General features: G+C 44.6%; 1 protein-coding gene across 1 annotated transcript in view; it reads right to left on the reverse strand.

The window, feature by feature from the left end:
* The window catches only part of Tango6 (transport and golgi organization 6 homolog), a 176,157-nt gene that overhangs the window by 60,645 nt on the left and 88,459 nt on the right, over positions 1 to 27,053 (reverse strand). Inside the window, exon 15 of the mRNA XM_052726957.1 lies at positions 13,102 to 13,242. Coding sequence (XP_052582917.1) covers positions 13,102 to 13,242 — 141 coding nt within the window. The remainder of the gene's footprint in view (positions 1 to 13,101; positions 13,243 to 27,053) is intronic.

A 27,053-nucleotide genomic window follows, 5' to 3' on the forward strand; every position in this document is an offset into this window, starting at 1 on the left:
ATGATGACTCCAAGGTAAAGGTGTTTGCCGCTAAACCTGACAACCCTGAGACCTACATGCTGAGAGAAGATAATGGGCTACTGCACGCTGTTCACACACACACACACACACACACACACACACACACACACACACACACAGATACATCACAGAATTAATAAAATTTGAAAAGGAAAAGTACTCGTGAATAATGTTAAATGAAAACAAAAATATACATATGAATATAATTCTGAGAAAAGAAATCATTAAAAGCTGACCTGATGGCTGGTACCCTAGCTCATGCATACAAGAAGCCCTAGGTCCAGTCCTTAGCATCTATTATGAAAGTACAATTTTAATAGAATTTTAAACCAAGAGCGGTTACTTCTAGTTGGCAAATGATGGATGAGTTTTCTTTTTTACACTTTCAGGTATTTTCAAAATGACTTGAAATGACCATGTGTTACTATGTAATTAGAGGATGGGAAAGGTCTATTTATACATTTTAAAATAAATAATAAATTAGTCTAGGCTTCAGCCTTTAGCTCTGACCACATTAATGTTCCCAAATTATATTAGTATAAACACTTATGGAGCTGAGCCACAACCATGCTGACCGGATCATACTTGACAGGGGTGTGTGTGTGTACATATGTGTGTGCATGTATGTCTATGAGTGTGTCTGTGTGTCTCTGTATGTATCTTATGTGTCTGTGAGTGTATGTGTGTTTGGGGGCATGTATGTCATGATACCTGTGTTGAGGTCACAGGACAACCTTGGCGCTGCTCTGCATCCTGATGTAAAAGCCTCATTTTGAGGAAAAATCCCTCTCCTTCCTCTCTCTCTTCCCACGAGGTATGCACCCCCAACCCCCCCCTCTCTCTTCCTCTATTTTCCTCTCTCCCTCTTTCCTATCTTTCTCTTCGTCTCTCTATTATAATAAACCATTTCCCCGTGGATGCAGCATCTAGGCCGTGAATGACCGTCCACTGCTGCCCTTGTCATGCTGCCACGTTTCCCTGCACCCGTGGGATACCCTCGGGGTCCCCCATGCATATATCATAACATTGATGTTAGTGACTCGACAGAGGTCCTCCTGCTGTGTTTCTCCTGCTGGGTGGCAGTCTGAGACACACTAGGAGCCCTGGAACCTTCAACACTCACTTCATCCAACACCAGCACAATCAGAAAGCCTACCTTTTGGCCATTTTTCCACAACTGAGGATTCTCTCAATTGTGGTGCCGACACCACGTGTCTTTCAGGCTTTAAGCCCTTGGGCCTCCATCCCTCTTCGAGGGCATATGGAGACGGCCTGTGCCCACTCGATTCCACGGCCCATAGCCTTTGTTACGAGAGTCCACTGGCTACCTTGCGCCATTTGTTCGTTGGCCCTCGCTGACCCTCTGGGACACTGGAGGTCAGTCTGCTGGGCTTTATACCTCACCGTGGGAAATGCGCCTATGGCCCCCTGTCCCCACCCCTGCCGCAGACCTGTGGCTTGGGATTGTTCCTCTGTGGCTGCTCACACCATACTGCAGCCTGGGGTGTCTCTCTCTCCCACCCAGCTGCACTGCTACTCTGCTACAGCACCGCCTCCGAGCTCCAATTCATTAACTATAAAAGTTTCCCAGAAGAACTTTTCTCCGTCTTTATTTCACAAAGTCTATTTCCTATGTGTGAGTGGAATGTATGATTGCTATGGCCATTTATATTTCTTTCTGACTGACTTTTAAATGCTTCGATTTATCTGTTCCTTATTTTATTTAAAAAAAAAAAATACATGAACACGTAGTCAGGTGCTATATTTGATAGGGGCGATCACGTAATCAGGTGGTGTCCTCTTAAATAAGGGCAATCATGTGGTCAAGCCACCATCTTAAATAAGGTAAAAACAGACAGCTCATATGGCCTCACCGCCCGCCATCTTTACTAAGGGCAAAAAGTCACTCCCTGTCCATGGCTAGAGTATGGGCAGGGGATCCAGTGCTCAGGCTGTCTGTACAGGGGAGATGCCAGGAAATTGCCTTGCTCCGTGCATTGTTTTATGGGCCTGGTGTTCCTCAGCAGTCGCTCTCAGGCTTGAGCAGGTGTGCCTAGAGACCCATCCTCCCCACGTGCTGTCTATATAGCCAACTTGCCAGCCCATTTCATTGCCTGACTCAGTTGTGGGCGGGGCAGCATGCTCCTATGCCAGGACAACGTAGCAATCAATAGTAATGCTTAAGAGATTTTAAGTCTTTTTAAAATGCCATGTATTTTATTTTTGATATTGCAAGAAGACATTTGAGAGATCTTGAACCTTTCCTTGGGAGCAGTTTTTAGGAAATGATTCAGGATATAAATACCAGTTCATACATACGTCTTAATGCAAATCTGTAACTCTGCTAGGACTCAAGGGTATGAGTCTGCTTCTGCTGTTTTGCAGATACCCATTGTCTGCTCTTCTACAATGTGGATTTCAGTACTGCTTGATAATACTAATTTATCTAAAACCTTTATTTCCTTTTATAAATAAAACTCATATAAGCCCCAGAAGGTCCAAAGAAGCCATTGGATCCACTTCACAGAGGTCAAACTAGCTCCAGATAAATGAGTTTCCTCACATGTCTATTCCTGAGGGTGGTATTTCTCTCCCTCCTGGTCTCCCTTTCCCAATCACTAAGACCATGGGCCAAAAGGCTCCAGATAAATTCATAAATTTTTTTTTTTTTTTTTTTTTTGGTTTTTCGAGACAGGGTTTCTCTGTGTAGCTTTACGCCTCTCCTGGAACTCACTTGGTAGCCCAGACTGGCCTCGAACTCACAGAGATCCGCCTGGCTCTGCCTCCCGAGTGCTGGGATTAAAGGCGTGCGCCACCACCGCCCGGCTAAATTCATAAATTTTAACTCCCATCTCTAGTCTGTATTTCAGCAGGCTGGCAGAAACACTGGAGCAGCAGTGTGGACCACAACCTGCAGCACTTTCCCTGCTATGGATGCCAGCAGAGACTTGTCTGTGTGATGTGGACCAGCCCAGCCAAACGTAATTATTTCTTTCTCTTCAGCTAGGTCAGATGACCACATGCCTGGGTTCCCTCCTTACTTTTAACTAGCCAGAGTGCTGACCACCTGTGCCCCATTTCAGCTTGAAGCAGCTATGGAGAATATGTCGTCCTGTGCTGTGGGCCGCAGAAATCTATCATAAGACCCCAACTGGTTATGGCAAAGTCATTACCTGGAGGGATCAGGGAATTCCTCCAGAAGAAGCCAAATTCCAAGGAGTTTTTGGTGTTATTTGGCTTGTTATATATCAGCTGTATTCTGTTATGGAAATCATGTGTGCCTTCATAGTTTTCCCAATTGATTTTTCCCTAAGAAGGGCTGAGTGTGGACTGATCACTCTCTGGACATACACATTCCAGGTATTTGGAGAACAGCCTCAGGAAAGGCTTTCTCTGGAATCAGATATCTCCCTTAGCCACTTTCAAGGACTAACAGTGATAACAGCCCACATGCAAGTCTCCTGATTTAATTCCACAAGGAGACACCACCTAGGTCAGATGGACGTGAAGTAATAGCTTTACACAATTTAGCTCGGACCCTCCTTTCTTAGACCAGGACTTTCAGGGCACTGGATGGAGAAAAGAGAATGGAAGAACCAGATGGGTAAGAACTTGAGAGGAACAAACTGAGATGGGGAAGAACTAGATTGAAGGGTTAGAAGAGAGGACTAGAAGAACGAGATGGAAGATGAGGAAGAACCAGATGGGGAAGAACAAGATGGGGAAGACCCAGATGAGAGAGAAGGAGATGGGAGAGGAGCTGATAGGGGAAAGAACTAGATGGATGAGAAAGTTGAAGGGACAGAACTAGAGGAAGGAATTAAGATAGAACCTGGAGAGGACAACAGATAAATGTAAAGGGAAATTGGGCAAGAAAGGAGCTAAAAATTTGAGAGCAGAGTGTAAGCTTGTAGAGATAAAACTGACAGAATAATAAAATGTATTGACTAAGGAATTTCGTGTACATAGATTCATTTCTTTTCATCAAAGATTAATTATCAGCTGGTTGTAGATTCTTCCCAGATCCTGGGAGGGGACTATCAAGGGGCTGGACCCCCAGAGTCCCCGATAGTCCTGTGCTCCCTGTTCCCAAGACAGGCTGGAGGGCTAGGTTAAGGATGGAACCTCTGGCATTGAGTCCACCAAGAGGGTCTTTTTCTCAGAGGCTCCTTTTCTCAGAGTTGGGTCATACCCTGACTCACAAGCCCCTTTTCTCCTGTTCCCATTTGGCCTTCAGATCTTTCCCCGTCACTCTTCTTTGCCTTCTCAGGAGACAGCTTAAGAAATAATTATTTCAAACCAAAAAAAAAAAAAAAAATTGCAGGGTGGTGGTGGTGCATGCCTTTAATCCCAGTACTTGGGAGGCAGAGGCAGGCGGATCTTTGTGAGTTCCAGGCCAGCCTGGTCTACAGAGTGAGATCTAGGAAAGGCACAAAGCTACACAGAGAAACCCTGTCTTGAAAAACAAAACAAAACAAAACAAAAAAGAAATAATTATTTCTACATAAGTCATTCAGGATTGTAGTCTGCCTGTACTCAGGGATCAGAACTGCAGCTACAGGGCATTAAAAATGGTGGTGGATTCAGATGTCACTGCCAATGGTTAGAGAATGTCTCTCCTTGCTCAGGATCTATTCAGGCTTAAGAATGTAGGCCTCCTTGTCCTTGCTGACTTCATTGGGCTGTGACCAACTGGGAAACCTGTATATTCAGATTTAATTTATATATATGCTCTTAAAGTTATATATATATGTTCAAAGTTATATATATACATTTAACAGATTTTGTTTCCCCAGTCCTCAAACACCTGTAGAGATCTGAGAATATGTCATCTAATATAAAAGCTTTCTATAATAAAGAGACATGTCAGCTCCTGGCAGCATCCTGTATCTCCTCCAAGAAGACGGATGGCCATAGAAGAACTTCCACCCGGAAGTTCATGGCAAGGCCAGTCACATAACGAAGAGCTGAGATCCTGCCCAGACTGTGAACAAGAGGAACAACAGAGGACCGAGTACCCTCTACTGCAAAGTCAAGGTGGGTCAGTCTCCCCAAATTTCTACTCCATGGAAAAAAATCTGTCAGATCTTCTGGGCCTATCAGTTGAACAAGTGCTGCCTTTGGGGCTTCTGTCCCCACAACGACCATGGAGAGACTTGGAATTGCTACCTAGGTAGCTGGAAAGCTGTCTTACTTCTTTTTTTTTTTTTGTCTTTTTTTTTTTTTTTTCAGAGCTGAGGACCGAACCCAGGGCCTTGCGCTTGCTAGGCAAGCGCTCTACCACTGAGCTAAATCCCCAACCCTCTGTCTCACTTCTTAAATTTATCCTTCTCTCCCTCTTTCCTATCTTTCTCTTCATCTCTCTATTATAACAAACCATTTCTGCACAGATGCAGCATCTGGGTCATGAATGAGTGTCCACTGCTGCCCTGCCACCATGCCCACATGGCATGGGTTGCCCGCCAGCCCATCACTGCATCTGCCCAGCATGCCAGGATGTTTCCCTGCACAGGAGGGATACCCTCAGGGTGTCCCGCAAATATATCATAACAGTCAGTCCTCACCCTCCATCTTGTTGGAGAGAGGGTATCTTGCTTACCACTGAGTAAGGCAAGCTGCTGGCCTGTGAGCTGTCAGGCATGCTCCTGTTTCCACTCCCATCTTACTGTGGAAGTACCACTATTACAGACACACCATTGCATCTGATTTTATGTGGGTTCTGGGAATGAAACTGGGGTCCTCAAACTTGTGTGGCAAGAACTTCTAGTCGCTGAACTCCTCAACCCAAAAAACATGAGTTCTAAAGCCAAGTGTGTTGAGTGCAAGTCTGTAATCCCAGATCTTGGGAGGTAGAGGCAGAAGGATAAGACGTTCAAGGCCTGCCTTGGCTACATAGTGAGCTTGAAGCCAACCTTGGTTGTGAGGTTTTGAGATCTTGTCTCAAAAAGAAAAAGAAAAAAGAATAAGAACAAAAACAAACAAAACCAAGTGAATTCTAATCGTTAACTATGGTTTATTGCAGCCGAAATCTATAAATGACCAGGCTTAAGGCTCTGCTGTGAGGAGAAAACTCTCTGAACTACCATACTAAAGTTAGGTTCCCCAGCCCAACCAGCTGTGCTGTGCTAAAAACAAAAGAAGAAACAAACACAACAATAACAATACACACTTGTCTCTGGTACACACTGCCACATTCCCCTACCTCTCAAGAAGAAACAGGACAAACAAGACAGTGTCTTCTGTGTCCCCACAAGGCCGGGGCAGGTCTCTCCCACCTCTTACTGTCACCTCTAGCTGGACTATAAGCTCCCTGCTCCAACCTCCGGCTGCCCACTGAGCTACCATTAAGTGGCTACTCAATAAATGTTTGAGTTTGCATGTCTGTCTCACTGTCTCTCTGTCTCTCTCCCTGTCCCCCATCCCAAGATCTTGCTATGTAGCCCAAGCTGGCCTTGAACCCCTGACCCCCCTGCTTCAGGGTTCTCAGTTCTAAGGACAAGTACATCCCTCCAAAGTCATCTTAGTAAATGTCTTTGAACTGAACTACGATGCCCTCATTTCCAAGATGAAGTGGGCAAGGAAGATACTCAAGATAAAGAATTTTGAACATTATTAGAAAGGACAGGCAATGTGGAATTAGTGGTTCCAAACTTGACAAAAACTAAATTCAAATTCAGAGTGGTTGGATGTCACTATAGGCAGAACTGTTAATAGTTTTCTGACCCATCAAAGATTTCTGACCCAAGCTTTAAACAGGAGCCACATACAAATAAAAGGCAGCCAGGCGGTGGTGGCGCACGCCTTTAGTCCCAGCACTTGGGAGGCAGAGGAAGGAGGATCTCTGTGAATTGGAGGCCAGCCTGGTCTACAGAGTGAGATCCAGGACACCAAAGGCTACACAAGGAAAGCTTGTCTCAAAAAACAAAAGAACAAACAAATAACGGTAACAATAACAACAACAAAATACAAATAAAAAGCAACTTCAAGTGGTCTACGGAGTTCCAAGACAGCCGGATCTGTTACACAGAGAAACACTGTCTTGAAAAACCAACCAACCAACCAACCAACCAACCAAAAAAGGCAACTTTGGGGTAATGAGCATAATTCAGTTGTCAAGTGTGTACTTAGCTTGTATGAGGTCCTGGGTTCAATCCCTAGCATCAACCCAAAAACACAACCAAACAAACTAAAAACACAACAAAACAGCAACAATAAAAAACAACCATTATTTTCACATATTCCTTAACATGAGAAGTAAATGTTTGGCAAGTACACAAAATATCCCCCCAACACAGGAGTATTTAGTAGTTCAACTTACGGTCCATCAAAGACACGCAAGGAAGACAGGCTGAAGCACAGCTATAGTTCCTTCAAAGGAGGCCACAGGCTCTAAAAGCAGGGAGCAGAAAGGCAGCCTTTCAACAAGTGAGGTGTAACTCCTCAGGAGGGCCCTTGCCTGGCACACACAGGCCATGGCTTTGACCCTCACAACCCATATCAAAAGGGAAAAGGTGCTAATATGATTCGTAGAAAACAGATGAAACCTGCTGTGTAAGAAATTCTCACATGCAAGAGAATTCATAGATGTTTATAGAAAGAAATTAATAATTTTAAAAAAGATTTATTTTTTAAATTATGCCGCCCCCCCCCCCCCCCGTGTGTGTGTGTGTGTGTGTGTGTGTGTGTGTGTGTGTGTGTGTGTGTGTGTGTGTTCGTGTGCACGTGCACAGAAGTGCAGGTGCTTCTGCAGGTCAGAGGCATCAGCTCTCCCTGGAGCTGAGCTTACAGGCAGTTGTGAGCTGCCTGATATGGCTGCGAGGATTCAAACGCCGGTCCTTGGGAAGAGCAGTACACGCTTCTATCTGCTAAGCCATTTCTCGAGCCCCCAGGGAGGAATTCTTTTTTATGAAAGAGTAATTAAGCCTAATAACTGGAAATGCAACTAAGGTTGTGAGGCAGGTTGGCATTTATTTTACTTGGGGTACCAGAAAGACCTCCTAGGTTGAGAAGCAAACAGTTGGGGGTATGTCGCTCATACAAAGATGCCCCTGGAATTTACACAGCTGTGAGCAACTGCACAATGAGTGTTGCATACAGTGGTTGGTTGGTTGTTATTTTTTGAGGCAGGGTCTCATGAAGTCCAGGCTGGCCTCAAATTCACTATGCAATGGAGGATACCCTGGATCTCCAGGTCCCCATCTACCTTCCCAGCGCCAGGATTACAGCGAGTGTCACCACACCCAGTTTAATGGCTTACATTTTCCTAGGTTTTTTTTTTTTTTTTTTTAATGCAATGGTGCATAATAGCCCACAGGTTATTGTCAGTATCAACACTGGACCACACAAGAGGAAACAGATGGAAAAACATTTGGGATGATTGCAACTTAACAATGTGTTAAGATTACATTTCTAAAAGTTAAAAAGAAATTAAATAGGTCCTTTAAAAAGACAGACTAAGCCAAAATTCTACCATAATGCTCTCTACATCAAAAGGAAGAGATAAAGATACATACATCCATATTTAAATAGTCACGGTTTGGGAGACATCTATATAAGAGAGAAGTCATAAAGGGAAAGACAGGTTTACCTACACCAAACAAACAAAAAATAACCCCACAATTCTGTTTCAGAAACAAACTAAAATATTAACAACAGAAGCAGAAACTATGTACAATATAAACATCAATAATTCAAGATCTTTTTTTTTTTTTCTTTTTGGTTTTTTGAGACAGGGTTTCTCTGTGTGGCTTTGAGCCTTTCCTGGAACTCACTTGGTAGCCCAGGCTGGCCTCGAACTCACAAAGATCCACCTGCCTCTGCCTCCTGAGTGCTGGGATTAAAGGCGTGCGCCACCAACGCCCGGCATAATTCAAGATCTTTAAATGCACAGATTTAAAAAATGAAATGGTAGAGCTGGAGAGATGGCTCAGCAGTTGGGAGTACACACTACTCTCACAGAGGACCTGGGTCCAGTTCCCAGCACTCACATCAGGTGGCTTACAACTACCTGCGACTCCAGGGTCAGGACATCCAATGCCTCTATTCTCCAAAGCACCTACACTCTCACACACACACAAAATTAAAAACAATAAAAATAAACCCTTTTAAAATGAAATCCACCAGGCAGTGGTGGCGCATATCTTTAATTCCAGCACTCGAGATGCAGAAGCAGGCAGATCTCTGTGAGTTTGAGGCCAGCCTGGTCTACAAAGCGAGTTCCAGGACAGGCTGCAAAGCTACGTAGAGAAACCCTGTCTTGATAAACAAACAAACAAACAAACAAACAAACAAACAGAAATCCTAGATGGGCAATGATGGCAAACACCTTTAATCCTAGCACTCAGGAGGCAGAGGCAGGCGGATCACTCTAAGTTCGAGGCTAGCCTGATCTACAGAGTGAGTTCCAGGACAGCCAAGTCTATACAGAGAAACCCTGTCTCAAAAAACCAAAATAAGTAAGTAAGTAAGTAAGTAAATAAATAAATAACTAAATTTTTAAAGATTAAAAAATAAAAAAAATGAAATCCTGTCTTGGTGTGATGATATACATATATAATCCTAACATTTGAGAGGCTGAGCAGGGATACTGCAAGTTTGAGGCCAGCCTGGGCTACAGAGCAGGACTTGCCTAAAAAAAGTTATACCCATAAAGTCTCACCGACGTGACTTCCTAAACATGAGCTGAACAAGAACAACAGACATGCTAAACTGGATAGGGAAAGACCTCAGGGCCTCAACCTTACAAAAGAACTACAGGCAACACAGGACTGCTGAGAAGAAGAAGAGTCCTCCCCAGGGAAGAGCATACCAACTGGTTGTCCAATGCCAAATGGTCAGCCCTGAAAACATACACACAAGTAACATTACACAGACTGACTATATTCATATATATATATGCATGCAACAACAATTAATGGAAAAAAGAGGTCATGAATTTGAAAGAGAGCAAAGGGGTATATGGGAGGGTTTAAAGGGAAAAAAGGGAAGGGGAAATGGTGTAATTATAATCTCAAAAAATAAAAGTAATACAAAATTGCCAAAAAACAAACAAACAAAAAACAAGCCCCTATGAAACAATGTATCTAGGTAAGGTTATCCATGATTACTAAACCCATGGCAGTCAACAGGTTTATAACAAATAGGACCCATTGGAAAGACCAGAATCAGGCTCAGCATCACTAAGAGTGAGATGACCTGACAACCGTGTGCCCCTTAATCACAGCTTAAACAGGGAAATGCAGTGCACAGCACAGCTTAGAAAGTATGTTTGCACTTCCAGATTTAATCTAAATTCACAAGTGTCTGGCTCTCCCAGCTTACTAGAAACAGGCGGATTTAATAACATCAGAATGAGGCTCAAGAACAATCAAAGTAAACTCAAAATGATAAAAAATTCAGAAGACTGCTTATCTTGGGGTGGGCACAGACTAGAAAGGGCAGAAGGAAGCTTTTGGGGTTACTGGGCGTTTTTGATTTGAATAGCCGTCAGTGCACTGAGTGCCATAAAATTACTCTTGACATCAGTGCACTATAAACGCTGCTGATTATATAGAATACCTTGAGGGTTTTGTTTTGTCTTGTTTTTGTTTGCTTTGCTTTTGATTTTGGAGATAGGGTCTCACTATGTGGCCCCGGCTAGCCTAGAACTTAATATGTGGACCATACTGGTCTTGAACTCACCACATCCAGCCCAAGTTTTAAAAACAGAAAGAGAAATGAACTTTTGTTGATTTCCCACCACTACCTCATAGAGCTAGGAGCCAGTGACGAGGCCAAGAGCAGGTGGCACTGTACTGAACCCAAGCGCCTTCCCCGCCACAGCCACTGTACACAGGAGGGTGGGAAGGAGCAAGGCCCAGGCACTGCAGCTGGGGTGTGCACAGGGAAGCTTCATCACGCTGGCGGTCCCTCGAGTAAGCCCTCTTTCCCTTTAAAGGACGTGAAGTCATTTCCTCTATGCACCCAGCACACTGGCACACGTGACTGCACCTCATCCGAGAAGCTGAGGACCAGAGCCTTTCAGATTTTGTAATTTTCTGAACTTTATAGTATTTTATGTACCATTTATAGTATTTTGTGTACCATTTGTATGCATAAACTGAAAGTAATTTTATTTAAAATGTTTTTTGACTAAAACCAAGCTTTGTAGTATGGAATTTTCCAGTTATGACATCATAACAAGTACACAAAAAGTTCAGACTTTGGACCATTTGGGATTTCAAATTTTCAGATTATGGATGCTGCCCCATGGTGTGAATGAGACAGCTAAAGTTGTGATTGGCCAAGAGGAGTGGTGCCCGTCTCTAACCCCAGCACTCGGGAGGCAGAGGCAGGTGCATCTCTGTGAGTTTGAGGCCAGCCTGGGCTACAGAGTGAGATCCCAGGCAGCCAGGGCTACATAGGGGGAGTTTCAAAAAACCCAAACAAGCAAACAAAAGCTATGACTGTGCTTGAGGCGAGAAACTCAGAAGAGTGAGCTGCAGAGAGAGAGGTGTAAGAATCCATGGGATGTTGTGGTATTGTATTCCCCCAAATATTGTGCATGCTAATAAACTTACCTGGGGTCAGAGACAGAGCAGCCACAATATTAAACATGAGGACAGACAGTGGTAGCACAGGCCTTTAATCCTAGCATTCCAGAGGCAGAAATCCATGTGTTCAAGGATATAGCCAGGCATGGTGACTCATCACGCCTTTAATCCCAGGGAGTGGTGGTAGAAAGCAGAAGGCGTGAGGACCAGAAACTATAAGCATTTGGCTGATTAGGTATTTGGCTGGTTAAGCTTTCAGGCTTCTAGCAGCAGTTCAGCTGAGATCCATTCTGGATGAGGACTCAGAGGCCTCCAGTCTGAGAAAACAAGACCAGCTGAGGATCCGGCGAGGTGAGGTAGCTGTGGCTTGTTCTGGCTCTCTGATCTTCCAGTGTTCACCCCAATAACTGGCCTCAGGTTTGATTTTATTAATAAGAACTTTTAAGATTCATGCTACAGGATGTGCCTTGAAATGACAGGGCTGCCTGGGAAGCGAGGTTAACTACAATCGTGTGAAGAGGAGTGTAGCCTCTCCTCACGCAGCCCATCCTTTAGCCTTACCTCCACACTCACCCCAGGAAATGACCTGGCTGCCTGATGTGGTCTGAGCTACCTCTCCGGTACCCCCTTTATGTTTCTGTTTTTGCAGTATTAGGGATTGAACCCAAGCCCTCACACAGTTTAGGCAAGCACTCTACCACTGAGCTACACCCCCCATCCCTCTTTTAACTTTTGAGATAGGGTCTCGCTAAGTTGCCCAGGTTGTTCGTGAACGCATTCTGTAAACCAGGCAGGACTTGAACTGTGATCCTCCACCTCAGCCTCCTAAGTAGCTGGGATCACAGGCCTGCACCACTAGGCCCATCGCTTCCCTTTACTTTCATTGTTCACAACATGACCTTATGTCTTAGGAATGTCCTCCTCTATACGTGTGGACACTGAAGCACCAAGAAGTGGAGAGATATCCCATGATCACGCAACTAGCCAGAAGCAGCTCAGCATTTGAATCCAGGAAACCCACATCCACAGGCCATGCAACAATCACAACTCAGCTTATAGGCAGAGAGCACCTTCTTCAAGTTGGTGGTTCAGTTCTTAGCACCACTGGCGAAGGAATCCTGGACAAGCTGCTGAAGGTGTCTGAAGCCCAGTTTCATATACATCATGGGTCTAACAGCAACTTGTTTAAAGGATTTGTTGGGCATGGAGGAGTGTACCTATAACTCTAGCACTAGAGGCTGAGGCAGTAGATTATGAAATGGAGGCCTGCCTAGACTGTACAGTGTATCTCAGGGCCAGCCTGGCTTGCATAATAAGAGCCCATTCCAACCGTACAGACCCCAGGAATACAGCTCTTGGGGAGGGAAACTAAGCAGCTATAGGAAAACGAACAATCTTCTTATGGGTTTACTTGCTGAATGCATGCTCAATCCTCAAACAGTTGGTCACCTACTAGTAGAATGAGCCTTCCAGTGCACAAAGATTTTAAAACCACACTGCTGTGTTTCAGAGGGATGGAATAAAAAATAAAAACAAACCAAGAACTCACCTAATGCTCTGACAATTCGCATCAGGACCTCCCCAACTTTCATTCTGGTCTCTGGAGTGTGCTTGTCTTTACCACTATCGTATTTGGCCAACAGGTCAACCAAGATTTCCTCAGGGTACACATCTGAGAGAAGGGCCACCCCTGGGGTTCAAAGCAGAAAGAAAGAATTCATTATTTAGGACAGAAAGGCAAGTAAGTCTAGATACCATGATGGGTGAACACAAAGATTTATTTATTTTTACATTTATTAATTTGTATTTTGTGTGTGTGTGTGTGTGTGTGTGTGTGTTTGTGTGTGTGTGAGATCAGAGGACGAGTTTAAGAGCCAGTTCTGTCCTTTCACCCACCTGCATCCTGGGTACAGAACTCAGGCCATCAGGCACCTTTACTCTCTGAACCATTTCACCAGCCCATATAAAGACACTCCAAACCCAGCTGGAACTCTGAAGGCCACACTGCTCTCTGGATAGATGACCCTTATAAGTAGAAGGTAGTGACTGGAGTCCAAATCCTCAGATTTGCTAATTCTAGCCAGGGCTCTCATGTATTGCCACTGACATTCTATGATCTCAGGGCTATGGACAAATGCAGTATAGGCTAGATCACTAGATGTCATGGCTGGATTTGCACATTGGCAAGGAACAAGGGATTCTCCAGATTCTAGATTCTAGAGTTTGATGAACAGAAATGTTCTGTGAACATCAGCCCAAAGCACAGTAGTGCTCCATGCCTTTGCTATAGCTCTTCATTACAGTGTGACTTCTCTTACAAAATTGTAATTGTGAGAGCATTTTTCCTAAGGAAACGTTTTCAAAACCTTCTTGGCGTGACAGGTATTAGATCGCAGCTTCCAGCTGATTTCATGGATCCCTTCCCCTATCCACGTCAGGCCTCCACAGTATGTACCCAACAAGAGTGCTATCACGTCTGAGCCCAGCTCCACATTCAACCTCAGCAGGGAAGCAGTGAAGGGAGAGATGGCCTTGGAGAGTAAAGGCTGCTGGTCTCCAAATCATAGAAATTCTACTGCTCAGGGAGGAAAGCTGTTCCCTTCTAAAGGAAGGGTGTGCACTCCTCCTGCAGCCAGGAAAAAGAAAGCTACAAATAAAGGAGGAGATGGTTTCAGAAGTCTCCCTGCGTTAATCTTAACCTCTCAGGTCCTCAATGCCAGGTCTGCTTTTCTCAGCAACCTTCTAATTGCTCCGCCGGCTTCTACCTTTATTTTTTATTGCAACAGGAACAACTGTTTAAAAATACACATCAGGCTAGGCGTGGTGGTGCACACCTTTAATCTCAGCACTTGGGAGGCAGAATCAGGTGGATCTTTGTGAGTTCGAGGCCAGCCTGGTCTACAGAGTAAGATCCAGAACAGGCACAAAAACTACACAGAGAAACTGTCTCAAAAAAAACCAAAAACAAAACAAAAGAAGGAAAGAAAGAAAGAAAAAAACCACATCATGCCCCTTCATTCTTCTGCCCCAAGCCGTCAATGTGCCCCTCTCCCTCTGGGCTCTTAACCGCTGAGCCACCTCCCTCCCGTCTCCTCTGAATAGGAAGGAAACCTCATCCCCTTCACTGTCTACTCTTCCTCTTGCCCCACCCTCTCTCCATGATCCAAGAACCAAGGAGGCCTTTTTGAAGACGCCATTCTTTGCTCACTTGTCCTGAGCAATTAGTTGTTTTGGGACTTTGTTGTTGTTGTTTGTTTTTTACATTTTTTTTGTGTGTGTTTTGTTTTTTGAGACAGGGTTTCTCTGTATAACAGTCCTGGCTGTCCTGGATTGCCAGCTTGCTCCCCAACTCCCAGCTCACATCCTGTTGGAATATAAAGTAGCAGACTTCTTCCACTATCTCTTGACCCTTCTTGCCTGCCTTATATTCTTCTTAGAACACAGCATTGCTGTTTAGCTCACACAATCCCTTATGGATTGTCTCTTCTCCTCAGAATGCAAACTGCATAAAGTCAAGGATTTTTTTTTATTCCCCACTGTATCCCCAATGCCTAGAAATGGGCCAGCACACGGTAGGCATTCAATAACTATTTGCTCAATGAGTCTATGAATGAATGAGTAAAAACAGCTCAAAGAGTCAGATGTGGTTTATGCCTGTCGTCACAGCACTCAGAAGGATCACAGGTTTGAGGCTAGTCTGGGCTGCATAGAGTAGATTCCAAAGCAGCCTGGGCTGCAAAGTGAAACTGTTTCAAAGCCATAAAGAAAAGGAAGAGAAAAAAAAAAAAAGGAGAAAGAGGAGATAAGGAAAAAGAAGGGGAGGAAGAGAAGGTGGTGGCAGTGGTGGTGGCAGCAGCCACAATGGCTCAAAATAATCATGGTAGAAATCCCAAAAATGTATAGAGAGGATGGGGAGGGAGTCGGCATAAGCAACACTCGAGGACCTGTAATTATTTTCATTTAGGTTTGCCACTCTATTGTTTAACCTGACTATCTTCAGGAATGTCGCAGATTATTTTCTACAGTATAGGTTGTGAGTCTCCCCTCATTTACATCTCACACCCACAGTCTTCGCTGCACCTGCTGGGGGCTGCACCTGTCTACCTACCCTCTTGTCTATCTTCCCCACCACCCCTACTTCCAAGGAGCCTGGGAAGCCTCTGCATGTGGGCTCACACCTCATGTGAGCAGAAGCTCTGCTCACATGGAGTTTCAGGCTGTGACAGGAAGAGAAATACAGTGTAAACTGATGGAGAAGTCTTTGGGAGTGTCAGGTAGAATCAGGGAATATTCTAGCTTAAGAAATATATCTGTGGGTTAAGGAAATATAAATTAATTCTTTACTAAGAAAGAGAAAGGAAATAGCTTCTAGATTCTGGAAAAACCTCAAAGAACAGTGAAATGGCCCGTGGCAGCTGCAACCCCAGCCGGCTCGGATCACTGGTGACCTGCAAGCCTTCACTGCAGCTGCTCTTACCCAGGGGCTCACCCTCAGATCCAGTGAGTCTGTGTCCTTCAGGAGTAGAGATGTGACTCTGTCATGAACAGTGGGGAAATGGCATTGGCTGTATAAAACTCTGATCCCTAGCATTCCTGAAAAACCATCCTTTCCTGACATCTCTCCCGCCTTGTTTATTTCTATTTTCTCTCTCTCTAGCCTTTAGCAGAAATAGTTATTTACTTCTTTGGACATATTATTCCAGCTAAACAAGCTCAGATATGAGGCTGTGACACCATCTACTCTCCGGGTTCCCTCCTGGGGTTCCTTTGGGAACCAGTGGTTCCCCCTTTCCCATTCCCTAGTTAAGTGTGCTAATAACCCACTTGCCCGCCCTCTGGGAGGAACTCATACCCCAGGTTGGCAAATTACACCACTCTGTCCCATCCCCACCATAAGGATTCATTCAGGAATGGGAAAGGAGGCTAGATCCCAGAACACAGGTTGGAACTCCATGTAAAGGTAGCCCCCACCCCTTTCTCTAAATTAATGTCCTGGAGTTTCCAGTGGCCACTATGAAGATAAAAAACCCACCCAGCAAGACACCAACATGGAGCCAAGCTAAGGGAGGAGGGAAAGGGAAGAGCCCTGATTGATCCTCTGGGCCTCCAGGTCTAACTGTGCTCCTACTTAGCAGACATTTTGGATACACAGCTAATAAACACTATCTTACGTTTGTGTCAGTTTCTTTTCCTTCCTTCCTTCCTTCCTTCCTTCCTTCCTTCCTTCCTTCCTTCCTTCCTTCCCTCCTTCCCTCCCTCCCTCCCTCCCTCCCTCCCTCTCTTTCAATTCTTCAACCAAAGGAATTCTAAAATACCTTCTTTGCTGGCTAGGTTTATGGCAACCTGACACAGGCTAGAATTACTTGAGAGGGAACCTCAAATGAGAAAATGCCTCAATAAGAACAGGCTGGAGGGCATTTTCTTAATCCATGACCGCTGCTAGAGGGCCCAGTCCATGGCGGGTGGTGCCATCCCTGGGCTGGTGGTCCTGTGTTCTGTAAGAAAGCAGGCTGAGCAAGCCATGGGGAGCAAGCCAGTAAGCAGCATGCCTCCATGGCCTCTGTGTAAGCTCCTGCCTCCAGGTTCCTACCCTGTGTGAGTTCCTGTCCTGACTTCCTTCTACAGTGAACTGTGATGTGAAGCACAAGTCAAACAAACCCTTTCCTCCCCAGCTTGCTTTGGTCATGGTGTTTATCACAGCAATAGAAACCCTGACTAGGACACCCCCTTTCAGATTTTTTTCTTTTCTTTTCTCTTCCTATAATGCTGAAGTCGAAGCTCCACCAGGCAGCATTAACTACCCACACTCTTCTACAAAAGGGCACTGATGGCTAAGCACAGCCCCACTTCCCACAGCCCTGGGTTCCACTGGCCAAGTTTATCTTCCTGCTAGGCCACTACTCAGACAACTACCAAGGGCCATCTGACTGCTGCTTGAAGCTTTCCTTCTAGAATGCAGCTGCTGCCTTAGAGTTTATCTGGGGCATAAAGGAAGTGTCAGCCTCACTCACTAGACAGCAAGAAGAACCACATATAAAGAGAAGATCGTGACAGTACAAAGGATGAGACAGTGCTTATTTATTTAATTTATTGGGGGTTATTACTTGTAAGGGTTTCTACCTTTGTCATGCTGGGGTACAGCATAGGGCAGAGGGGAACTGGCTCAACAGGGAAACTCTTACTCAAAGTCCAGCTCCTAACGAAACACCAACTTTGCAAAGGAACTGTTTCCCTGTGCCCCCCAGAGACTTAGATTACAAGGAGAAGTCTACTGATCGAAGCAGTGACCTCCACATGATCCCTTAGCATGCTGCCAAGTCATCTGGAGAGCCTTTGGGCAGGAAGGAGTGGGTGCAGGGGAAGGCTCGACTCTTTATCAGAAAGGTGGATAGCTCTAACTGGGGATGCTGATTGGATCTATCCCAGGAGCCTGCTAAGCCATCTTGACTTCAAAACTAATCTGCCTTGCTTTTCCTGGGCAAACAAACAACTACATAAAATACGTGCTCAATTTGGAAAACTGCGGACTCACTCAAGCTCCTTAGGTGCTTCTGCAAACCAAACTGTAAGAGGTACACAAACCACACAGATTGTGTAGCGCCTTTACATGGGCTATTCAGATTAGACCAATCTATATACAGAGAAAGTAGATGTAATGGTTACCTAAGGTTGTGAGAGTTAGATAGAGACGATAAGCAACTACCACTGGACACAGAGTCTTTCTGGAGTGATTTAGAACATTCTAAAACTGACTATCAAAATGGGACACATCCAGCTGGGCAGTGGTGGTGCATGTCTTTAATCCCAGTACTCGGGAGGCAGAGCCAGGTGGATCTCTGTGAGTTCGAGGCCAGTCTGGTCTATAGAGTGAGATCCAGAACAGACACCAAAAACTACACAGAGAAACCCTGTCTCGACAAACAACAACAACAACAAAAACAAAAAAAATGGTACACATCCTGACTGTAATAAAAACTACTCAATTGTACATTTAAAAAAAATTGTCAGTGGTTAAGAGTATAAACTGTTCTTGCAGAGGACCCGATTTCAGTTCTATTCATCTTCCAATTCTAGGGGATCTAATGCCTTTGGCCTCTGAGGGCACCAGCATTCATGCATTCATGCATTCATTCATTCATTCATTCACATACACATACTTTTTTTTTTAAATCTGTGAAAAACATAGCTGGGTATGGTGACACGCATCTTAAATCCCAGCACTTGGTGGTAAGAAAACTGTTGTTACTATTGTTTTAAGGAAGAGTCTCACAATTTAGGCCAGGCTACTGAACTTCTGATCCTCCTGCCTCAGCCTCCCCAATGCTTGATTATAACCACATCCTATCAAACTCTGATTTCTTGAATGTACAGACTGTTCTTTCCCCTCGTGCTGGGGATGGATCCTGGGGCCATTTACTACATCTCTATCCTTTTTTTTTTTTTTTTTTTTTGAGACAGGGTTTCTCTTTGTAGCTTTGCGCCTTTCCTGGAACTCGCTTTGGAGACCAGGCTGGCCTCGAACTCACAGAGATCCGCCTGCCTCTGCCTCCCGAGTGCTAGGATTAAAGGCGTGCGCCACCACCGCCTGGCCCCTACATCTCTATCTTAAATGGCACCCTTCACATGGATGACCCTAAAGTAAATAAACACAGTATCTTAGAAAATATGTGTATTGACACATCACATGGTACACTGTGAACATGTACAGTGTAAACTTTTATTATATTTATTTATGTGTGTGTGTGTACATGTGACATGGTGTGTATGTGGAGGTCAGAGGACAACTTTCAGGGGTTGGTCCTCTCCTTCTACCATGTTGGTTCCAGGGATTAAACTCAGGTCACTGACCTTGGCAGCAGGTGCCTTTACCCACTGAACTATCTTGTCCTCAATTTTTCTTTTCTTTCTTTCTCTTTTTAAGACGATCTCAGTTGGGTACATACAGCAAAGGCAAGAGAAACCCTGTCTTGAAAAAGAGAAGAACAGGAGGAGGAGGAGGAGGAGGAAGACGAGGAGGAGGAGGAGGAGGAGGAGGAGGAGGAGGAGGATGAGAACAATGACAAGATTTCATTACATAGCCCTGGATGGCCTTGAACTCACAGAGATCCACCTGCTTCCCAAGTGCTAGGATTAAAGGCCTGTATACCCATACCTGGCCCCCTTTGTATTTTTATGTGTTACTTAAAGATAACCTTTGTTTCTTTTTTTCTTTCCTTTATTTATTTATTTATTTATTTATTTATTTATTTATTTATTTATTTATTTTGAGACAGTTTCTCATGTAGCCCAGGCTGGCCTCAAACTCATCATATAGCTGAAGATGACCTTGAACTTCTCATTCTCCTTTATCTATCTTCCAAGTGCCCAATAAATCTAGACAGAAATCTAAAAAGAAAATATGAAATATTTCATATTTTCTTTTTTAGGATTTGGATAGATAAAAATAGGATAAGCTAGCACGGCATATCTCGAATGTGAAGCGAGACACACTGCCAAGGGCAGAGTCTCGCTCCAAGCAGGCTTTGGCTGCCCCTTCGGTGTAAGAGAAAATGGCTTCCCATCAGTGAGCTAAATGAGGGAAAGTCAAGGATTTCACATTTCATAGAATGTCTTGCATTCTTAAGAAAATGGTCTACTGGTTTAAAGACAATTAAAATTCTGCATTAAGTCAGAAATTCTACTCTAAGAATTTATTCTAACACACACATCAGTACAAGTACATAATTACTATGCATAAAAGCATCGCTGTAGCACTATTTATAATAGGAATGACTCAAATCAAATTAAATGTTCATGAATAGAGAGCTGGTTAAATCACGGTCATTCATCCAGTGAAATCCAATGTACCCCTCCCCCACAAAAATGAAGCAGCAGCTTTTTAAAAGCTGTTATGAAATTAATTCCAAGCTCCATTATTAAGCGAAAGCTGAGATTAGAACAGTGTGTTCAGAATTCAACTGTACTTAAAACAGCGGAAATACACACTTATCAAATATTCCCAGAATAGACATGGAAGTCTAAACTACATTTGTGACCAAATGTGGCATAATAACCATAGACATCTATGTTTTCATCTTCCTAAAAGCTCACTCAAGTGGCAATGAAGGAGGAGGAGGGGGGAAAGAAGGGGGAGGGGGGAGGGTGAAGGAGGGGAGGGAGGAGGAGGAGAGGGGAAGGAGGGGGAGGGTGAAGGAGGGGAGGGAGGAGGAGGAGAGGGGAAGGAGGGGGAGGGTGAAGGAGGGGAGGGAGGAGGAGGAGAGGGGAAGGAGGGGGAGGGTGAAGGAGGGGAGGGAGGAGGAGGAGAGGGGAAGGAGGGGGAGGGTGAAAGAGGGGAGGGAGGAGGAGGAGAGGGGAAGGAGGGGGAGGGTGAAGGAGGGGAGGGAGGAGGAGGAGAGGGGAAGGAGGGGGAGAGGGGAAGGAGGAGGAGGGGGGAAAGAAGGGGGAGGGGGGAGGGTGAAGGAGGGGAGGGAGGAGGAGGAGAGGGGAAGGAGGGGGAGGGTGAAGGAGGGGAGGGAGGAGGAGGAGAGGGGAAGGAGGGGGAGGGTGAAGGAGGGGAGAGTTGAGGGGAGGGAGGGGAAGGCATAAGTCCACAAAGAGGAAAAAGGGACAAGTGTCTGAAGTGTGGACAAACAGACTGAACATGGAGCAGAGCAACAACATGTGTTTGGCAGAACTGCTGGGTCGTTTGGGAAAATTCAGTCACCAAGCACTTGGAAAAGGAAGCCGACATAGAAGACAGGTTGATCACTGAGCTTGGCTCACTGATGAACATCCCCACAGCCAGTAGCAAACACTGCCCAAAGACACAGTCAAAAATTGGAACTGGAGGGGCAGGCTCAAGAGATGGCCCAGTGACTAAGAGCATGTGTTAATCCTGCAGAAGACCCAGGTTCTGTTCCCAGTGCTCACACAGCAATTACAATTACAATCTTTTTTCTTTCCTTTTTTTTTTTTCTTTTTCCCCGAGACAGGGTTTCTCTGTGTAGTTTTGGTGCCTGTCCTGGACTCACTTTATAGATCAGGCTGGACTCTAACTCACAGAGATTCACCTGGCTCTGCCTCCCAAGTGCTGGGATTAAAGGCTTGTGCCACCACCGCCAGGCATACAATTACAATCTTAACATCAGTTCCAGGGGATCTGGCGCCCTCTTTTGGCCTCTGTGGACAAGTACACATAAAGTACATATACATGCATGTGGGCAAAACACACACATACATTGCGGTGGTGGCGCATGCCTTTAATCCCAGCACTCGGGAGGCAGAGCCAGGCAGATCTCAGTGAGTTTGAGGCCAGACGGGTCTACAAAGCGAGTTTCAGGAAAGGTGCAAAGCTACACAGAGAAACCCTGTCTCGAAAAACCAAAAAAAAAAAAAAAATTCTCTTAAACACGAAACAAAAACAAAACAATAAGAAAGAAAGAAAGAAAGAAAGAAAGAAAGAAAGAAAGAAAGAAAGAAAGGAAGGAAGGAAGGAAGGAAGGAAGGAAGGAAGGAAGGAAGGAAGGAAGGAAGGAAGAAAGAAAGAAAGAAAGAAAGAAAGAAAGAAAGAAAGAAAGAAAGAAAGAAAGAAAGAGGTTGGGCAGTAGTGGCACACATGCCTTTAATCCCAGCACTTGAGCGGTAAAGGCAGGCGAATCTCTGTGAGTTCAAGGCCAGCCAGGTCTAAAATTGAGTTCCAGGACAGCCAGGGCTACACAGAGAAACCCTGTCTCAACAAACAAACAAACAAACAAACAAATACCCAAACAAAACAAAAAACAACAACAACAAAACTAAAGAAAATTTAAAGGTTAGGTCTTTTTTTTTTTTTTTTAAGGAAATAAAGGAAATGGGTGTATATGGTAGCATACACATGTAATCCTAATGCTTGGGAGGTAGAAGTAGTAGGATCACAAGTTCAAGGCTATACTCTACTACATAGTGAATTTGAGGCCAGTCTAGGCTATATAAACTCTGTCTCAAAACAAAACAAAACAAAAAACCACCACCAACAACAAAAACCCACATGGGAAAACATTAAGAGAACCGATTTAGTGTGACTGTATCTGTACTTATACTCAGTGACATCTAAGGTGTAGAAAATGAGTAGACAGTCTAGTGGTGATGGCGCACGCCTTTAATCCCAGCACTTGGGAGGCAGAGGCAGGAGGATCTCTGTGAGTTCAAGGCCAGCCTGAGCTACAGAGTGAGACCCAGGACAGGCACCAAAACTACACAGAGAAACCCTGTCTCGGAGGAAAAAAAAGAAAAGAAAAGAAAATGAGTAGACAGGGATGGCAAGATGGCTCAGTGATTAAGAGCATTAGTTGCTCTTCCAGAGGACCTGGGTTCAATTCCCAGCACCCATAGGCTGCTTGCAACTGTCTGTAACTCCAGTTCCAGGGGACCTGACCCTCTCTTCTGGCTTCTCCGGGCACTGCGCACAAGTGGTGCACAGACACACAGGTAAGCAAATACTCATACATGGGAAACAATAAAATAATAGTTTAAAAAGATGATAATCCCTCATTTTTTTCTTCATCAAGAAAGATCTATGGGGCTGGAGGGATGGCTCAGAGGTTAAGAACACTGGCTGCTCTTCCAGAGGACCTGAGTTCAATTCCCACCACCCACATGGCAGCCCACAACTGTCTGTAATTTCTGTTCCAGGGGATTCGACACCCTCACACAGACACATATGTAGGCAAGCATCAATGTACATACAATACAAATAGATTATTTTTTTAAGAAAAAGATCTATATAAGCATTTTATCTAGAACTTGGGAGGTCATTATTAGAAGAAACTATTTTAAAGGAATAGAGGTAAATCAAGTGGTAGTACACTCTGACGATCCCAGACCCAGGAGACAGATGCAGGAGGATGGTAAGTCTTAAGCCAGCCTGGACTACACAGTGAGAGCCTGTCTCAAAGAAAACAAATAGGGAGGTAGAAATGATCTCTGGACCTCCACACTAGTGAGACAAAGATAAGGCCTTCAAAGGGCTGTGTTCAATTACATAGTCACAGGCCAGTGACCCAGCACTGAGAAGGCTGTGGCAGGACTCCCAAGTTCAAGGCCAGCCAGGGAGGCATAGCGAATCACAGGCAAGCCTGGGTACCTGAGTGGAATGCTGTCTCAAAAAGCCAAATAACAACAGCAACGACAAAGAACCGTGTTCAACATACTAATAAATTTATTTAGAAAACTAGAAAGACAAGAAAATACATTTTCATCTGTAGGGAAAGTTCTAGTTTGAAACAACAATGAACAACAGTCAGGGAAGCGGTCAGCTGAGCACAGTGATGGCTCCTGCAGTTCAGTGTTTGGGGGGCAGAGGAGGAGCCTTGCATAGCAAGTTCAAGGCCAGCCTGACCAAAGAGGCGACAGAAAGACAAAGGACACAAAGAAGTTTTCCTCATATGTCACCGATCTGTATTAGCCTCTCCTGTGGCTCAAGGTAGACCACATCAGGAGGAGGAGGAGGCCAGGCCTCAGCAAGATATGTTCTCCTTAGGATGGAAACAAGGCTAATTTCAACACTATGATTCCAGGAAATTGCACAAACTGGGGAAGTTAGCTATTATATCAAGGAAGTGTGGGAACACAACTGAATAGCGGCTGTCTTTGTAATTAAAGTGAATGATAACATCCTGCATTCCGATATGATGTTTAGTTACTTGAAGGCTTCAAAGCTGTGCTAATTACAGACAGGTCCCAACAAATTCCTACAGATTCAGGATGAGTGAGTGTTCCTCAAGCCTGAGGAAAAGAAGGGTTATACTAAGGAGCCTTGATGGCCAACAGCTAAAGATCTGTATGAACGTATAGCAGCTAGCTCTTGAATTTTTTCACACTACCGTGTGTGTGTGTGTGCGCGCATGCAAGCATGTCATGGAGGGCACATGGAAATCATAGGACTTGTGAGAGTCACTCCCACAAGTGGGTTCTGCAGATCAACTCAGGCCTTTACCTACTAAAATATAAGTGGGTTCTGTAGATCAACTCAGGCCTTTACCTACTAGAATATCTCAGCAAGCTCTTTAAAAGGATCCAAGTAATAAATTCATAGACTAAGATAACCCTGAGGAATTTGTTTAAACAGTGTCCTAATTTCCACTTTGGAGAAGAAAAGTAAGAAGATGTGAATGACCGGTGTTTACTAACAGCCACACTATTGAAGTCCCTTGAATTGTGAAATTGTATTTTTTCCTTTTTTCAACATTTACTGAGTTTGTTCTTTGATAATTTTATACATATTTTACCTGCATTTTATACATATATAACCACCCTTCTTCTCTTATTTTTTGAGGTAAGACAGAGTCTCATGTAGCCCAGCTAGTCTTGAATTCTTATGTTGCCAAGGCTGGACTTGGACTGCTGATCCTATCCCCTCCGGAGTGCTGGGAACACGGGTGTGACCTTGATCGTGAAATAGCTCTGTGAGTATATGCAAGTGGGAGCCAGAGGTCAACACGAGGTGTTTTCTTAAATCACTGTCCGCTTTATTTTCTGAAACAAGATCTCACACTAACCTCATCAACTGACTAGATTGGCTAGTGAGCCCCAGAGATCTCCATCTCTGCCTCCCCAGCACCGGGGTTACCAGCGTGCATGGTCATGTCTGTTTTTTATGTGAGAGCAATCTCAGGGCCTCATTTGTGCAGCAAGCACTTTACTAAACGAGCACACCCAGCCCCCCCCTCCCCGCCCCAGGAAATACTATTCATGAAAAACTAACAGCAAACACTAACACACAGCGAGTGTCCTGCATACACCAAGTCTGCAAATGCTTCTCTGCCATTAATGCACTAGACAGTCATCTGAAGAGGATCCATTACCATTTCTAATTGTACTGAGGAGACAGTGAAGAACAGAGAGTTGAGACCAGAGCTGGCACATGGCAAAGCAGAGCTGTCATCCTTCACACTCAGCTGCTCTGCTCCACCACAGCCCACCCGGCAGCAGTGCCCAGGGGAAACCTACCAGAATAGTACAAGTCTCACGAGCACTCTAATCTGAAAGACAGCAAGCCTCACACTTTCAAGTACAGGTAACATTAGCCTCCCTCCAGGACATGTACTTTCTGAAGGACTCCGAGGTCCACAAGGAGAAGTGCCCTGCACGCTGTATCCCAAGTGCACATTCACTGGGTCACTGGGCACCCTGGGGACTATTTTTCCCACTTGGTATATTTATTTAGCTTGTGAAGAAGGGAGATAGTGATGTTAATAAAATTTATAAAAGCTTCTAATGTGAAATGCTGCTAGCAAGAGTCACACAAAAGGGAAATGGTAAGTGAGGGCCTCAGCCTGCTTTTTAACCAGCTACTCAAACTCCTCTACCCCACAACAGCTTTACAGACCACTGCAAGCTCTACCTGGTCTCCCCAAATACAACCAAAGACAGATCTGCAAAGCACACCGTCTGCCCTGTCAGGGCTGCCTCTCCCAAGTAAGAACATACCGGTGAGTTCAGAGAGAAGCAGTAAGAGAGCAGACATCCAGAAAGCCATCATCAAGAGGGCTGTGGACTCTCAATCACCATTGGCATCAGAAGAAGAATAGGTCCCTGCCATGTTGGGCTTCAGCAGCAGCCACAGGGTGCACACAGAATTCAGGAATCCAAAGAGGAACCTCACTGTCCTGAGGAAAGACATAAACAGAACCCCGGGCCCACACCAACACCTGATCAGGTCTCCCCCAAGTGCCTGTAGAAAGATCCTTCCATCACTCCAATGGGTGATTTGCAACAGGAGCCCTCCAGTGCTTATCTGTAGCAGATACTCCAGCAGAATCCACCAATAAAAACTTTAAAATATATAAAACAAGGGGAAGAATATAATGTGGAGAGGAATGATGAGTCCCTAGTTCCCCCTTTTTACTTTAGCAAAATACATTTGTTTGGTTTTTTTTTAATAGTTCAAATTTTTCTTTTATTTTTTATTTTTATTTTATTTATTTTTTATTTTTTAAATTAATTAATTAATTAATTTTTCTATTATCAGCTTGATACAGTATAAATTCTTATCTTAATAGTGAAATGTTTCATTGAGACTATTATACCCATGGCCCTGGGTTTGATCCTTGGCAAAAAAAATAAAATAAAATAAAAAGAGGGCTGTGGAGACGGCTCAGCGGGCAAAGTGCTCACTATCTAAGTGTGCGGACCCAGGTTTGAGTCCCCGGAATCCATGGGATGCTGGCTAAGGTAGTGCACATCTGTAACCCCAGCGCTCCTAGGGTGAGACGGGAAGTCTGCAGCAGTGAACAACAAAGAGACCGTTTCAAACAAGGTGGAAATCCAGGACTAACAGCTGAAGTTGACCTCTGACCTGAACATGAGCACTCTGGTGAACACGTGTGTATGCAACACACACACATACACACAAAGGTGCTCACACATATCATGTACACACATGCTCTCTCTGTCACACACAGGAAGGAAGGAAGGAAGGAAGGAAGGAAGGAAGGAAGGAAGGAAGGAAGGAAGGAAGGAAGGAAGGAGAGAAGGAAGGAAGGA

The sequence above is a fragment of the Peromyscus californicus genome, unplaced genomic scaffold (assembly GCF_007827085.1).
Source record: "Peromyscus californicus insignis strain IS unplaced genomic scaffold, ASM782708v3 Scaffold_8__1_contigs__length_139910024, whole genome shotgun sequence".
Taxonomy (NCBI): domain Eukaryota; kingdom Metazoa; phylum Chordata; class Mammalia; order Rodentia; family Cricetidae; genus Peromyscus; species Peromyscus californicus.